The sequence below is a fragment of the Notothenia rossii genome (assembly GCF_949606895.1).
Source record: "Notothenia rossii genome assembly, chromosome: 11".
Taxonomy (NCBI): Eukaryota; Metazoa; Chordata; class Actinopteri; order Perciformes; family Nototheniidae; genus Notothenia; species Notothenia rossii.
This window is the reverse complement of record NC_136910.1, coordinates 15,401,159-15,416,290: the sequence shown is the minus strand read 5'-3', so window position 1 is coordinate 15,416,290 and position 15,132 is coordinate 15,401,159. Positions and strand designations below refer to the sequence as shown.

General features: G+C 38.5%; 1 protein-coding gene across 1 annotated transcript; it reads right to left on the bottom strand.

The window, feature by feature from the left end:
* Positions 1-509: 509 nt before the first annotated feature.
* LOC307023947 (cerebellar degeneration-related protein 2-like) lies at positions 510-10,166 on the bottom strand. Its single transcript, XM_079657649.1, has 6 exons — positions 9,894-10,166; positions 9,064-9,176; positions 7,045-7,193; positions 6,192-6,362; positions 3,524-3,737; positions 510-2,853 (listed from the first exon to the last, which is right to left on the bottom strand). The coding sequence occupies exons 1-6, from the start codon at positions 9,973-9,975 to the stop codon at positions 2,230-2,232; spliced, it is 1,353 nt and encodes a 450-aa protein (XP_079513775.1). The 5' UTR covers positions 9,976-10,166; the 3' UTR covers positions 510-2,229.
* Positions 10,167-15,132: the final 4,966 nt, after the last annotated feature.

The window sequence follows — 15,132 nt, the reverse complement described above, 5'->3', positions numbered from 1 at the left end:
TCTTAATGTTCTTAACCCTTAAATGGACAATCAATTGATTGCTATTTTCTACATTACACCCATGTAACATCTAAATTACACACTAACACCACCCTATTACAATAATGTTACACCCTATTACTCCCACATATCATTACGTCATTATTAGACCCATATTGCACCGTAATTGCTTATTCCACCCATTTTACACATGGACGCAGCCTGTCACATGACTATCGCCCAGGCTAATGAAACAATTTAAGGGTTAAAGCCTTACATTGTTAAAATCTGTATTTCTGTTTAAATAGTTGGTTTCAAATACTGACATAAGACCAAATGTCCTGGTTTTTGAATGTTTGCTCTAATTATTGTGCTGCCACCGCAACACTTGTTCCCACTGCTAATGATATTTCAGGTTTTATTTCCAAGCTGATAAAATACGTATTACATGATTCAAGTGGATTTCTTATCATGTTTGAGTTCATCAATCTCTGAGTAACATATTAACAGCAGTAATAAGGAAACAGATGTGGCGCTTGCTTCATGTTTTATGGCTCTGACATAAACCACGAGGTCCACTCATGAAACAGGTAAAAACACATCGTACATACATACTGCAGATTATTCAGCACGCTTGTTTATAACTACATGTAAAGTGACAGAACAATAATGATGTGCAATTTCTAAAGTGCATCTCAATGTGATTTTATACAAAGTGTGAACTTAACAAGGGAAAAAGCAAAAGAAAAGTGCTGCTGAGAAACCCCTCTAAATCAAAACACGTTTCCGTGATAAACAACATTCTAGGAGGCCGTTACATTGTCCAGTACATCGAGTTAGTCTTTTGGTAAACCTCAGAACTTCCCTATAATAATACATTCAATCACAGTCTCTTAACCTATTGTACAAGTATCATTTAAAGAAATAAACGTTACCTTACAAAAGATCCCTATATATTTGACCTTGAATCACCAACTTCTAATATAATAAACTCCTTCACCAAATCAACAACTTGCTGTGGTCTCTCAGGCAAAACTATCACCAAGAAAGGTACCTTTTATTTTCTCTTTTTTTTTTGTTGTAAAGAAAAATAAAATAAAAAAACTTCACATTTTAAAGCAGGAGCAAAGTAAACCAATCAAACAGCGGATACAGCGACAACATTTGAATCCATGGATCAGTTGTCTTTATGATCATTTTCTACGAGGTTCCTGAAAAAGAGCTGTTTAATGTTGGACTAATCACTGGGAGAGTTATGGGAAATATTCAAGTTCAACCGAGTTAATAATCCAAAAGAATGTTCTTGTTATTATAATGTATCAAATGTCACATGTTAATGCCGGGTCTGAACAGGGCCAGTGTTGGGTGTGGTGCTGATGAGCCTACACCATTTTATAGTGAAATTCTGCTCATCATCAAGTTGTCTGGCTCACACCTTCACTATTTTAAGACCATGTGTAAAATAAGAAACAATAGAATTCACTGATTTCAAATACAAAAATACGCAATAGCAATTCGAGATGAAACTACTGCTTAATTAGCTGATCAAAACAAGATAAATCGGCAACATTTTCGAGCATCGGTGATTCTTCTTTAAGCAACAAACGTTTACAGACACTGATTCCAGCTCCTGAAAGGTTAATACTTGCTGGTTTTCTACTTCTATCAAGCTAATTGAATGTATGTTTTGGATATCGGACTGTTCCTTAGACAAAGTGTGTTTGTTGACGTCATATTGTTCTTTGGGAACTTGTTATGGGCTATATACTAAACAATTAATTTAATAAAACTACAAATTAATCAGTTATATATGTATACATATATACCCTTCAACTTGTCACCTCCAATTTCTCTATAATTAGCTTAGAATAACATATTTAAGTCTTTTCCAGGAACCTTTTTGAGATTTCACATCTTTCTAGCTAACTTTAAGAAGTGATGGGACCCTGTAGAATAAAGTTTTAATGAAAATAAGACCCAGAAACGATTTCCTCTGGAGCTTGTTTTTGCAAAGTGAGGTAGAGTGAGTGCACAGTGGGGACGGCAGGCACTGGTGTTTTTGTGCTGATGAGCCACAGAGCTGGTGACGTTCGGCCTTCCTGTTCCTGGATCACTCATCTTCACCCGCTTTGCATGGCAACCGCCACTTCTGGGCCAAAAACATACAAGTGTAGATTTCATTAGCTTCACTTGCTACTCTAAGAGTCTATATCTGGAAGACAATCATTAAATATCTTTTTTTACGAGAAGCTAATTATGCAAATTAGGCAGCCCTTCACCCGCCGAGGCTCTCCCTCTGTTCTCAATCAGGTCCTCTTTGGTTTTTTGAATTCGAGAGAAGATTTCCCTAAAAAGTTCCTTGTACTCGGGCTGATTAAAGTCATCTTGAAAGTCTGTGAGAGAGGGACAAGCAGCAGAAAGACATGCAGTCTGGACGGACTGATTCGTCTGCCCATCCTCCTCCTCCTCCTCTTCCTCCTCCTCCTCATCCTCCTGCTGCTGCCCCGGTTGGCAGCGTCTCAGCAGCTCGTCGTACTTCACCTGCAAGGCACTGTACTGCGCGTCCACCTCGTTGAGCAGCGAGATGCCGCGGTACTTCACCACCTCTGCTCGGCGCACGCAGGAGCACTCGTGGTCGTTCACCCTGTGGGGGGTCTGCGGGGTCCTCGCCAGCCGCTCGCTGTCCCAGGACTTCAGCGCCCAGGGGCTCTTGGCTGCAGCGGCCCCCTCCTCGCTCTCCTCCTCCGGGTTCAGGAACATGGAGTTGGGCAGCAGGCTGTGGATGTTGTCCGGCCGGCTGGATCTCGTAGAGGAATCTGATTTCCAGAGATGACGGAGCTCCTCCGCCTCACGCTCCAGCTCGGTTACTCTGGTCTGGAACAGAGAGAGGAAAGAGAGATGGTGATATGTTGTTTAAAAAGACTAAGATTGAGTCATTGTGACACTAATGTTAAAGTGCAGCAGCAATTTTCCAATTAAGATATTGAATTATATGGCCGTGTCAGGCCATCGTAGGTCAAATAAAAAAGAAGAGAAATACGAAGCGGAGAGGAGAACATCCAGAAACAAAAAACTGATTTCTGAGATTAAAGTCTTAAAGTTTGGTAAAAGATAAGGTTCGTCAAATTTAAGGTGTAAAGTAAAGTGAAGCGCTGTGGTTCCTTGATAAAAGTTTTCTTTCTTCGAAAAATATTCTATTCCACTGGCTCCTTATCTCACAAAAGAACTCTGCGATAGTCCTGATACGTCATCGCAGAATAACCCTTTAATCTGATAGTATTAAATCCAGGTAGAGTTACATTGAAGTAGCCATCTAAAGTAAGATAAGGATTCCAGCCCAATTGTACTGACTTTTTTCAAATTATAACTAGTGCCACTAGTGCCGGGATCTAAAGAGTATTATACATTTGATTTCCTCATGGATTGGGGACTTTGAAACCAAACATTAGGACCCCAGACTGACAAAGTCACACGTCGTTCTGCAGACGTGTTGTTTGTGTATGTGTTAAGTGTGAAGAGATGAACATATGTTCCTCACACACACCTTGCAGCCCTCCATCCCTGCCAGCTGATGCTCCAGCGCTGCGTTCTCCCCGGCCAGCAGCTCGGCCTCGCGCTCCGACTGCTCCCTGCGTGCGCGCTCACCGGCGAACTGAGTCTGGAGGCTGCGCAGGGACTGCCGCAGAGACGCCTGCTCCTCCTCGTGCCACGACATGTCGGGGGGCTCAAGACCGTCTGAGGGGTCATCGTAGTCGTACCTACACAGAGACACAGACAGTCACAACAACAGGTATTTCACCATGTTTTTGTAACCCTTTAAAAAGGTCCCCTATTGTACTGTTTTTCATCAATATATTATAGGTCTCAGATATATACAAAGCATGTCTCTGAAGTGTTTGGCTCCAAATACCAAACAAATCATTGTAGCATCCCATAATCCCCTCTGTTTCAGCCCTGTTTCCAAAGTGCTGATTCTCTGTCTGTTACTTTAGATGAAAATATGGAGCCCCTCCCCACGCCCCTCTGAGAGATATTTGGATATTTTAACACAATGGTGCTCTAGGAGGAGATTCAGGTGATAAGGTGGGGGGGGGGGGGGGGGGTGTTACACAAGCCAAAAAATCGTTATGACATCATAAAGTGGCCAAGATCAGATCATTTCAGACAGGTTTTTATAGAAATGGATCAGGACAAGAAGTGGATTTTGCATAATAGGTTACCGTTAATGTCTGATGGTTTCAACACTCAGTAACATTCACATCTACAGTATTCCAAAAGCTTTCCAGGAACTACATTTCTTCATTACAGCCACACAAATAGTTTCAACATAACTAAGAGTCCACAGATATACTTAATTTGCAGATAAAGGTGATATGATAAAAATTTCCATAGCTGGCAAGTAGTTTGACCCTGAGTGGAAACTGTTTTGTCAGCTGTTTTTATATTTCCTTATGTATTTCCTTTCCTATTATAGGCTGATAATTTATTTTGTCTTTCGAAACTGACCTAAGTGTTTCATCTATCGCTTGCGTGATTCATGAGGCAAAACAAAGTGAAAGGTGACAGGAAGTGCCCCGTGGAGAATCAATAACGACGTGTGACAAAGGTCAGGTTCAAACTGTAGAGGAGATATGGGACGTTAAAAAACGGTCAGAAAAGTCGTTTTTTTGGTAAATGTCTGGCAAACAGTGCTGGGTATTTGAATACATTTAAAGAAACATTTATTTTTGTTTTTTTTAGTATACATCGAGTACCTTTTAACTTGAAATAGGTTTTCTTGCCATTTAGATTATTTAGATAGATTATAGAAACAAACCAAAAACTATTTTGAAGTTGATTCACATTTATAAAGTCTTGTCAATTGATTATTTTCAGCTCCAATTCAATGGGATATCTGCGTTTTTAATTGTATTTTAATTACAACTATGTGTAAGTATTTTTGGCTAGAATAAACCACACCAATGCACTGAAAACCGGAAGAAAAACAACAAAAACAGGAAGGCAATAAAAAAAAAAACCTAGAACCAAAAAGAGGGAATTAAAGCAGGTCATCAAGAACTAATCAGCAGAGCTAAGTAGATTAGAAATCAGCTGAAGAATCACAGATCTTGAGACGCTGTGTTCAGCGGGAAGACTTCGACCTCCTTCCTTCCAACCTCATCCAGTTCAGACCTGTCCTGTTTATCAGTGGGATTTACCTCCGACTGACCTGGATGTTTTGAAGGGGCATACTAAATGCACCTGTCACAAAACGCAGCACAAAACATTTCGACCTGCTGCGAGGCAGACGTGGCCGGCTGCCAGCGAGGAAGATTAGCACAAAGAGGAAGAGCTAAAGCCAGCAGGATTTTCTGCTTCCATCTTGAGGCTTACAAAGAGCTTCTGGATCAGTGACAACGCATTTAGGATAGATTCTACTCAACCAGGTTGATAAATAAGTTACTGTAGAAGTTCTTATAGTGGTTATTTAACATTCTTTGATTTAAAAAACATTTTTTAAGGCTGACTATTTCAATACACCAACAGGAAACACTTTAGCCAAATCATTTCCTAACACTATTTCACATTGTCCATTAATGACAGTAGGTGTCCGCTTTTATTTTGTAAAGCATTTTCAGGATGCACATATGAAAGGGCTTCAATCTTTTTAAAATAATAATAATAATAATAATAATAATAATAATAATAATAATAGACACATTTCCCAAATAATACTCCTTTGAAATGGCCAAATATATTAAGCTTAAACTTAGTATAAAACAGAGAGAAGTAGCAAATCCTCACATGGATGTTGCTAAAACCAGCAGATGTTTGTAATTTTTAGTTGATGAATGTCTTAAACGGTAAATCTTATTTATAACATTTTAGTCTCCAACTGTTATATGTTGTACGTCTAAAACGTCACTTATTGTGCTGCAATTGTAAATGTGATAACTAATTCCAATGAGGGTTTTCCTTGTCGAATAAGTAAACCAATATTTTGTTCTCCATTTTTTTTCCTTTTCTGACTTATTATCTCAGAACTAAACTTGTATTTTAGCCCAAAGTGGGGTCAAACAGGTGAACGATTGATGAATAAAGGGTTTAAAGTGTACTCATTCCAATTATAGGGCTTTCGAAGGAGTCCCGTATCGTTATTTTCTGTCACTACCTCCCCGAGTGTGTCCACTAACTGAGCACCAATGATCTAAACACAGTATCTGTCTCCTCACCTGAGAGTGTTTTGCAGCTCCTTCAGGCAGGACACACTCTGCGTGCTGCGGGGCGAACACTTCTCTCTGTGCGGACGCTTCAGAGGTTGAGCAGGACTCAGCTTCAGCGTCTCCACCTGCGTCTGCAGCTCCTCCACCTGCGTCTGCAGCTGCTCCACCGTCTCCACCAACCTGCAGAGGAAACACCGCTATGTTAGGCAAGGCAAGGCAAGGCACGTTTATTTATATAGCACCTTTCAACACAAGGCAATTCAAAGTGCTTTACAAAAATGAAAGACATTAAGAAACATATTATAAAATGGCATTTAGAAACACTCATTTAAAAGCAAAGATACATGAATAAAAGTTTACGTCTGAAATGTTTAGGTCCAACTCTCAATCATTGCTAACTCTTTAGCAGAAATAGTTTTCTATGACCTCACTTTCTTTCTACTTTCTTTTTTAACTTACCTTTCAGTTTTCGCCGAAACCATTCGTCTTTTTTAAATGCACGTGAGTTAAGTGTACCTTGTGTCTCTAGGACTTTTTTGGTGTCCTCCGCAAACCAGGGTCTTGAAACCAAAACGGATTCCTGTACCCCATGGCACCTTTTTAGTTCTCTCGCTGAAACTATTCCTCTTAACATTAGTTAAGTTTAATTTGTCTTTCTAGGACGTGTAAGGTATCTGATACATATAGGCTTACACCTTTGAAGAGTAAACATTGCACTCTTCAAGCACTTTCAAGGTACCTCAACTAAAATAAACCAATTTACAAACATTAAAGACTTTGTACAACCCTGTTTTTTTTATAATAACTTGGGAAATCTGTAGGATATTGTTTCTGAAACAGAATTTCCACATCTCAGTCTCACCCCTGGATTTTCTGCTGGGACGCCCTGTTGTCCTGAACCAGTTTTCGATTGCTGAGCTCCAGCTCTCGGGCCGCCACGTCCAGCTGCTCGTACACTTTGGCGTGCTGATCATTGACCTGACGGAGGAGGTCCACCTGCTTGGTCAGGTACTGGAGGAGAGAGTGTGTTAACTTCATTGAAACTATGTATCACACAAAAAAAAATGTTGGCACTTCACATACAAAAAGATACAAATAAAAAAGGACAATCCAAGAAAGAAACAGGGATAGTTTTGCAGGGAATTAGATTTTCTTGTCTTTATGTAACATGCAGATTTTTTCCCAACTAGTTTTGTCTGATAGCTAATGCCCAATTTGACTGAAAATGTATATCTTTATCATTTTAAAATGACCAGCCGAGTCAATAGTTTCTGATTGTTAAATCATTCTTAATATTATTAAGAACAATATTAAATGGTTTTATAATAATCATAATAATAATAATACTTGGATGTTAAGCTGCTTATTTTGTTTTTTGAACTAGCATAACAGACAAGAAATAAAAGTGCTGACTAAAGGACATGTGATTAGAGAATCACAGTAAGGCCTGAATGTCTCCTAATCAGTTGCTCTATAAAGTCACATTTTCCTTAAGAACAAGTTATCTTATCTGCTGTGGCAGCAAGGACACTTTGAACCTTCTTTCATCTAATAAGCGTACTGAAAGTAAACACACAGAAAAACCAGCCTCTACTTCACAGCTCAGAGTCAGACTGCACACGCATAGACAGTCAATGAGTAACACACATGTACAGTGTGGTAAAGTTAAACAGATATATTTTTAAAGATTATTTACGATGCTCTATTTGATGCCTTTAAGTTCCAGTAAAGCAGTTAAATAATTGCAGGAAGTGATCTAGAATCAAACATTTGACGTCACGAGTATCCAGCAGAGGTCTTAAGAGATTAGCTGTGAGTGTGAGCAGAGACAGAGAAGGATTTAGTGTCACACAGACCTCACTCAAGGAAATTAAAACTCTGCCTTAAATCAGGAAAATCTGTAAAAAGCTAAATATGTCATTTCTGTCATTTCAGTTTAAAAAAAAAACCTAGGCTAAGGATTTACTGGAAATCCTGCACGCACCTTCCTTATCATGATTTTTTTTGGACAGAGAGATGGACAGGATTCAAGCTTTGTTCCTCAACAACAAAACACATATGTACACATTTCTTTCTTCATTCAAATAAAGGTGTATTGTAACGCAAATAATACATTGTAATTAAATGGGTCATTGTGTGGAGCATAACAATAATCCATAACAAAAAGTCACTTAAATTCTTGCATAATACACTAACTCGATTATCGCCTATTAGTCCCTTTATAAAGACCTGATAACTGATACATTTTGTCATTATACTCAATTTAAACTTGCTACAAAGATTTGTTTTATTAAATTATCTTTAATTGAGGACAAGTTCCAGCATCTTTTTAGGAAGATTATATTTAAATATAAACAGCTCAATATTATTTGATTTGTCTTTTCTAAATTATCTTAGGATTTCTCCTTAAATTGAGTGCATGTGTATGGATTTAGCCTGTGGCCTTTTGCCCCTTCCTGTTATATTTCCTAAATTCCATTATGTGTATTTTATGCAGTCTTATAAATAGTTGTGCAGGTAATTCACTCAAGCTGCATACACAAACCCAAGTAAACCTCTGTCCTTTAGGTTTAGCAGCCTGAAAAGAAATGGATGGAAACAAATATATCCTCTTCCTCCCCAGTCACAATTAAGCCCTTGTACAGCAGCATGTCATTTTTTTCTGTAAGGCCAATTTGAGGCCTTTGTGATGCAAAATCGATTTGTGATTGTACAATTTCATATATTTTGACCAGGATATTCCCATTAGGATTGAATGCTATATTGCACACAAATCATGAACACTTTTATCCTAGGTCAACCATCTTTTTTTTTTACAGTATATCAGGGTCCTTGGATGGCTGAGTCCCACAGGTTAGACAGGTGCCATGCGTCTCTTTACCTCAATCTCCTGCAGCTGCTCCTGGTTGGTGGAGTACATCTGCTGCAGCCCCTGCTCCAGCTCCCTGTTCCTCTCCAGGAGACTCTTCCCCAGCTCGGCTGCCAGCTGCAGGTCTGCAGGAGGGACAGAGAGGACCCATCAGGGACGGTTTTATACAAATACACCTATGTCAAATCAGTCCCTGATGGAGACATGAGGACTTCACTGTACAGGCAGCTTTGTGGGGATTTGTTGTTGTTACTAGGAGACCAGTTACCCACTTTTTAAAGAAGTGAATACTCAGTTTTTTTTTTTGTTATTCTTAAACAGCTAATCTTTACCTGACCCATACTATTACCCTAACCCCCTTTTTAATTATTTAATTAAATAATCCTGTAGTAAAGATTACCCAATTATGATGTAAGGGAATATCACACAAACAAATTCATCAGCTTCAGTGCAAAATAATTAAAAGGAGGGAATGGTCTAAGTCTAAGGCACTTCTTCAATTCAGGCAGACCTTTTTTTTGTTACTTTGCCGCATATGTGAATGTCCTGCTGACTCCTGCTTTTTCGGGCAGTCTGTCAAGGTGCTCAATTGCTATTAAAACAGATTTTATACTAAAAAACCCTGACTGAAAATATTAGAGGTTATACGTTCAGAAAATCACATAAAATATCACACATTTAACATCCTATGCACCTGCAGGGCTTAATAGTGAGTTTAATTAAGGTACATCTGTATACATTACAGCTTTGATATCCATATTTGTGTAAAAAAAATGTAGTAATATGTAAGGATTATTCTGTTTCAATAGTGTTCACAGACAAAGACTGAAAGGAAATTGTACCATGTTCAAGGTCTTGCTTGTCGTACCACGGTTCCTCCTCCTTGATCTCAAATTCTTGCTCCACAATCATGTCTGTCAACATCTTCACGGTCTAAATCACACAGTTTGAGGATGTATCCGCTTTTCAAACATTGCAGAGGCAGAGTTTCACAAACGGTGATAAACCGTGTAGTCCGAGTCCTTCCTGCCGCTGTCTGCACGCCAGCAACCGGCACCGGTGTGCGCTCATCTCCGGACGGACAGACAGATCTCTCTCGCTGCTGCTGCGTTGTAAACCCGTTTCCGGTTTACACTTCAAAATAAAAGCAGTCAATGCATCTTTTTGACAGGTGAGAGCCGACTGGTCATTGTGGACCAAGCCCCACCTGCTGGTAGCTATGGCTGGTAGCAGGAAAAGGTATGTTGGTGGTGATTTAGAAATTCATATAAGTGTTGTTTTCCCCACCATGTGCTCCTAGTTGACAAAGAAAGGTTTAATAAACACTTCAGTGCTCACCAGGATATTTTTAACACCAGGCCTCAGGAGTGGTTCTCCTGGTAAAAATGGAAAAACGTTAGAAAACCTGATATGAAAATACAATGGGTAACAAAATAAAAGGGGTTAGTATGTGACATACTAACCCCTAAAATATATGCCTGCTATGACTTGACATACTGTATGTCAAGTCATAGCAGGCATATATTTTAAACACTCAATAATTAGCCAACCTTATTTTTGTCATATGAAGAGTATAGGCCTAACTGGTAACGATAAACACAATTAATAATATGCATCTTACTAAATTAGTGTTTAGAAAAATACAAGCAAATCAAAAGCAACATTTAATAGCTAAAACATTTTCGTCATAACAACATTTGAAAATACTCAAATAATATGAAGCCTCAGACCAAGCTTAAAATAATATCACAGAACTTCTTGTTCTTTTTCCCACAAAGTTGAATTCTGAGCTCTTATTTTGAAGCTATAGGGTGTCATTTCCGGTGTAGACGTGTTTCTCGGTTAATTGACCGTTACACCTGCTCCTATGGTGTTGTTCCTTCCTCCTTTAGAAACCGCAGCCCACAGTCCATGTGACCAAAACATTTATTCAAGCTAAATAACATATTATCTTCAAAATACACTTAAAGTATCAAAAGTATCAATACCAGATATTGTTACTACAGTCAAAAAAATGAACATACCACTCTTAATTGGATTATACGGCTAGTCCACTTTCTAGAGAGGAATATTTTTTTTATCAAAACACAGAAATATGGATATTTTGAGGAAGAAAATCAGCAGCTTATATTTTGTATAGTTCAGTTTAAATTAAGAAGATTTTCTCACAGCATTGAGCACCTTTTAGAAGACTCTTTACTAAAAAAACATTTAAAAAAAATAATGACTTGTTAATCAAATACTCATATGAAGTACATTTGTTCTCAAATCTAACAACAACAACAGGTGTCATACTTGGAATTACAATTCTGCATTTATTTCAAATCAAATCAAATCAAGTTTTATTTATATAGCACATTTATAAACGATTTTTGGTCGAGCCAAAGTGCTGTACATATAATAAAAATAGCCTACAGTAGAGACATTTTACAGCAAATACAACAGCACAGATTGTTCAGAATATCAGTATGAGAAAAAGGACACCCTCTATCCTTAGACCCTCACATCGTACAAGGAAAAACTTCCAGAGAAAACCCACAGTTTAAAGGGAAAAATGGGAGAAACCTCAGGGAGAGCAACAGAGGAGGGATCCCTCTCCCAGGACGGACAGACGTGCAATAGATGCCTTGTGTACATCGAAGAGATAATACATTATACAGCATATAGACCGAATGTTAGGAAATGCATGTGTCTGTAATAAGAATATGGATCCACGAGGATGTCAGCTACAATCCTGTGGAAGCCATCAGGGAAGCAGCATGACGAGACCCAAGGCAGGACCGCAGAGACAGGTTCAGCCACGACCCGAAGTCCACGACTTAATCCAGAACTCAGGATAGAGGATCCAAGACACAGGACTACAGCAAGAGGATCAGCCTCGACTCCGGATATAGATACAAAACAAGAAAAAAGATTCGGCTGGGTTCATCCGAACAAGAGAATATAGATACAGACAGAGAGGGAAAAGGTCATTGGATAAAAGTTATTCTTGATAACCCTCTAGAAAGATGTTATGAACTTCCCTACTCAATCTATATCAAGACCCGAGCAGTGCTATTAGATATAGGATAAGAAACAGAGATAGGGAGCACAACAACCTATCTCTTTGTCAGATGCACTCCCCCGCTTATCTAAGCGACTCTGTAGGCTACCCCGTTAAGGCCATAGACCAGCAGAGGGAAAATGTGGGGTGGGTAAGGGTAAGGGTTTTTAAGAATAAACCGCAAGGGTCTAAAGGGAAAAAATATGAAATATAAGGTACTATATTTTAAGTAATCCTATCTACTATTCCTATATTCGAATAATGAACGATTTGAAATTATCGGGTCACATGACAAGCACTTGAAAAATAAATTAGGCTTTTAAATAAAAGAAAATGCTGAATTTCACAACATCATTCCTATAAAATAGAAAGAAAGCTCTAAAATCACATACAAAGAAGTATATTTTACTTGTCCAGTCTAGTACTTAAATCCATAATCATCCAAAACAAACCCAAGATTAAGCATGTATACTCAAAGACAGTGTTGATGTTTAGTTGCTGCTCATTTTGGAGTTTCAGACATTTTGTTCTCTCAGGAGAAAAATAAAAGCACTCAACCATTTGTGTTTTGCCTGAGACCAAAGTACAATCTTCTTAAAAGCCTTTCCATTAAAAGTCCAATTGTAATGAATACAATTTGCAAGCTGCATTATGGGGATGTGTTTTTCCATCACTAGGTGGCAGTGTAGTATTGGGCTCAATTCCCAGTACAACTCAACATTCCCAACATAAAAGTCTTCATTTTATTCAAAGAAAAAAGACACTTATTTATAGTAAATTATTCATTTGAACACAAAAGAAAACAACATGACACTGACATGATTTTTAAAATTCGTTTTATTTTAATAAATGAACATGATCAGACGGTCCACAGAGTTTTGATTCACAGATTTAGATTTCTGTTTTGTTATCAGACACAGACAGAATGCATTCTTCATGGTGGATGTTTTCTCTGAGTAACATCCTGCCAGCTAATGATAAATGATAAGCCGCTCTGCACCCCGGAGGATGATGATGGGTACATCTTCACCCCACCGTTCTTTTCCCCCTAATTCACAAAAAAACATCCTTATGACGGTTGCCTAGCAGAGATGTATTGTATTTGTACTGGGGGTGTCTATTTGTAATGATATTGATATATCTCTTATTGTATTAATGACCAAAAGCATGTGATCTTCGGAAAAAGCTTTCTTGATAATGATGGTAGGGGATTCAGGGATTTTCTCCTTATTATTTAATGTCATGGTCAAGGCATGCTGAAGCATTTAGATACCTTTCAAGGTTAAGAAAAATCATAAGAAACAGTCACAGATATAATGTTTTTGTTTGTCCATAGAAGTGTACATTTCAAAAGATGCATTGTGAAATACAGAAATCAAGCATAAAGGGATCCTGTGTGTCTTAGCCTCCATGAACTTTCTCAAAAATGAACCACAACAAAAAATCCGTTAGAACACATGTTCAGACAACCAACGCAACCTAGTCAGGTTATTGTTTGTAATTTTTATAGTGAACTCCTTAGGTGGATGGAACAATAAAATACTTAATTGAATTGTTCCTCAGTAACACCCAGATGAGAAACATATTGCTCTGTGTGCTGCCTAAGAGCCTCAGTAGCCAGTGGAAAAGTACCAGTCATTGTGTCCTTTAACCGAGGAGGACACAAAGACCTTCCTCCAGATCTATTTATAACACAAGGTATTGTGCACTGTTCTCTGATATACATTTATTTAGATGACTTAACATAACTGCTAATCAATGGCAATGACTCAATGATGACTGAGCTGAAACATCCAATTTGTGTTTTATTGCATTTTAATCCAAGCTAGCAGCAATGCTCGATGGATGTCTGTTAGTTTGTCCACCACTTTTGTCTAGACCAAAATATATCTTAATAATATGGGATGGGTTGCCATGGCATTTTTGTACAGCCATTCTTGGTTGCCAGAGGACGATACACATACTGATATATTCAGTATTCACATATCCTTTTAGTGCCACCATGAGGTTCAAATTGGTGATCTCAAATTTTGGCTCAAACATTTATCTCTTATTTAATCAATTATTCTTAAAGTCTTTGTCTTTCATAAATGAGAGTTAAACATATACCTAGAGACCTAATGACCTTCCCATCATCCTCAGCTGTACGTTGTGTTTAGAGCTAAGCGAATGTCACTATGCTAACACGGTAAGCTAATACATGCTATACCTGCTAAACACCAGCATGTTAGCATTGTCATTGTAAATATTTTGTGATTAGCATTTAGGTCCAAACAGCTGCTGTGCCTGAAAACAGCCTCACAGAGCTGAAATTGATTTAACAATAGTTCAGTAGTTGATAATAAATCGGGATAGAATATTATATAAATATGTCAGTATTTGTCACAGGTTTTTATCTCTTCTCTTATTCTGCTTATAGGGTCTCCTAGCCGACAGAACAACTGATTGTGTTTTGAGGCCACAGTTACATCTCAAAAACCGACTCACCTCAAGCCCGATTATTCAGCCAGGTTGAGGATTAGCTGCTGTAACATCACCGACTCTAAGGACTCTTAGCTCCATCCCTTTCATCATGTGCTCTCCCCTTTTTGTGCTCCACCCTCAGTGTGTTTCCTCTCCTCCTCCGCCACCCTCCTGATGTCTCCATCTCTGAACTGCTGCTGTCAGTGAGATGAGAGAGAAAGCAGAGCAGGAAGCAAGATCTCTCTGCAGGGACTCTGCTTCTCAGAGCGATACAAAAAACTGTGATCTTTTTTTATGTAGAATCAACTCTCTGTGTGTGTTTTCCGCCCAATCTACCATTACATGTGGCCTTTTGCTTTTGTTGATGCTTCACTGCCTTTTCATTTTGGATTTCACAGGGTGTGAAATGCCAAACGTCAGAATGGGACCCCATGCTCCATTTAAACCCTCGTGTTATTGTATCTCTAGAAGTGTGTTTCAGATGCAAAGCAAGGTGTTTCATTATGTTTTCTCTGTGGCAGTAAAGGCGTCTAACAGCAGCATTATAAAGGGATTGCAAGAAGAAGGAAGTCAGA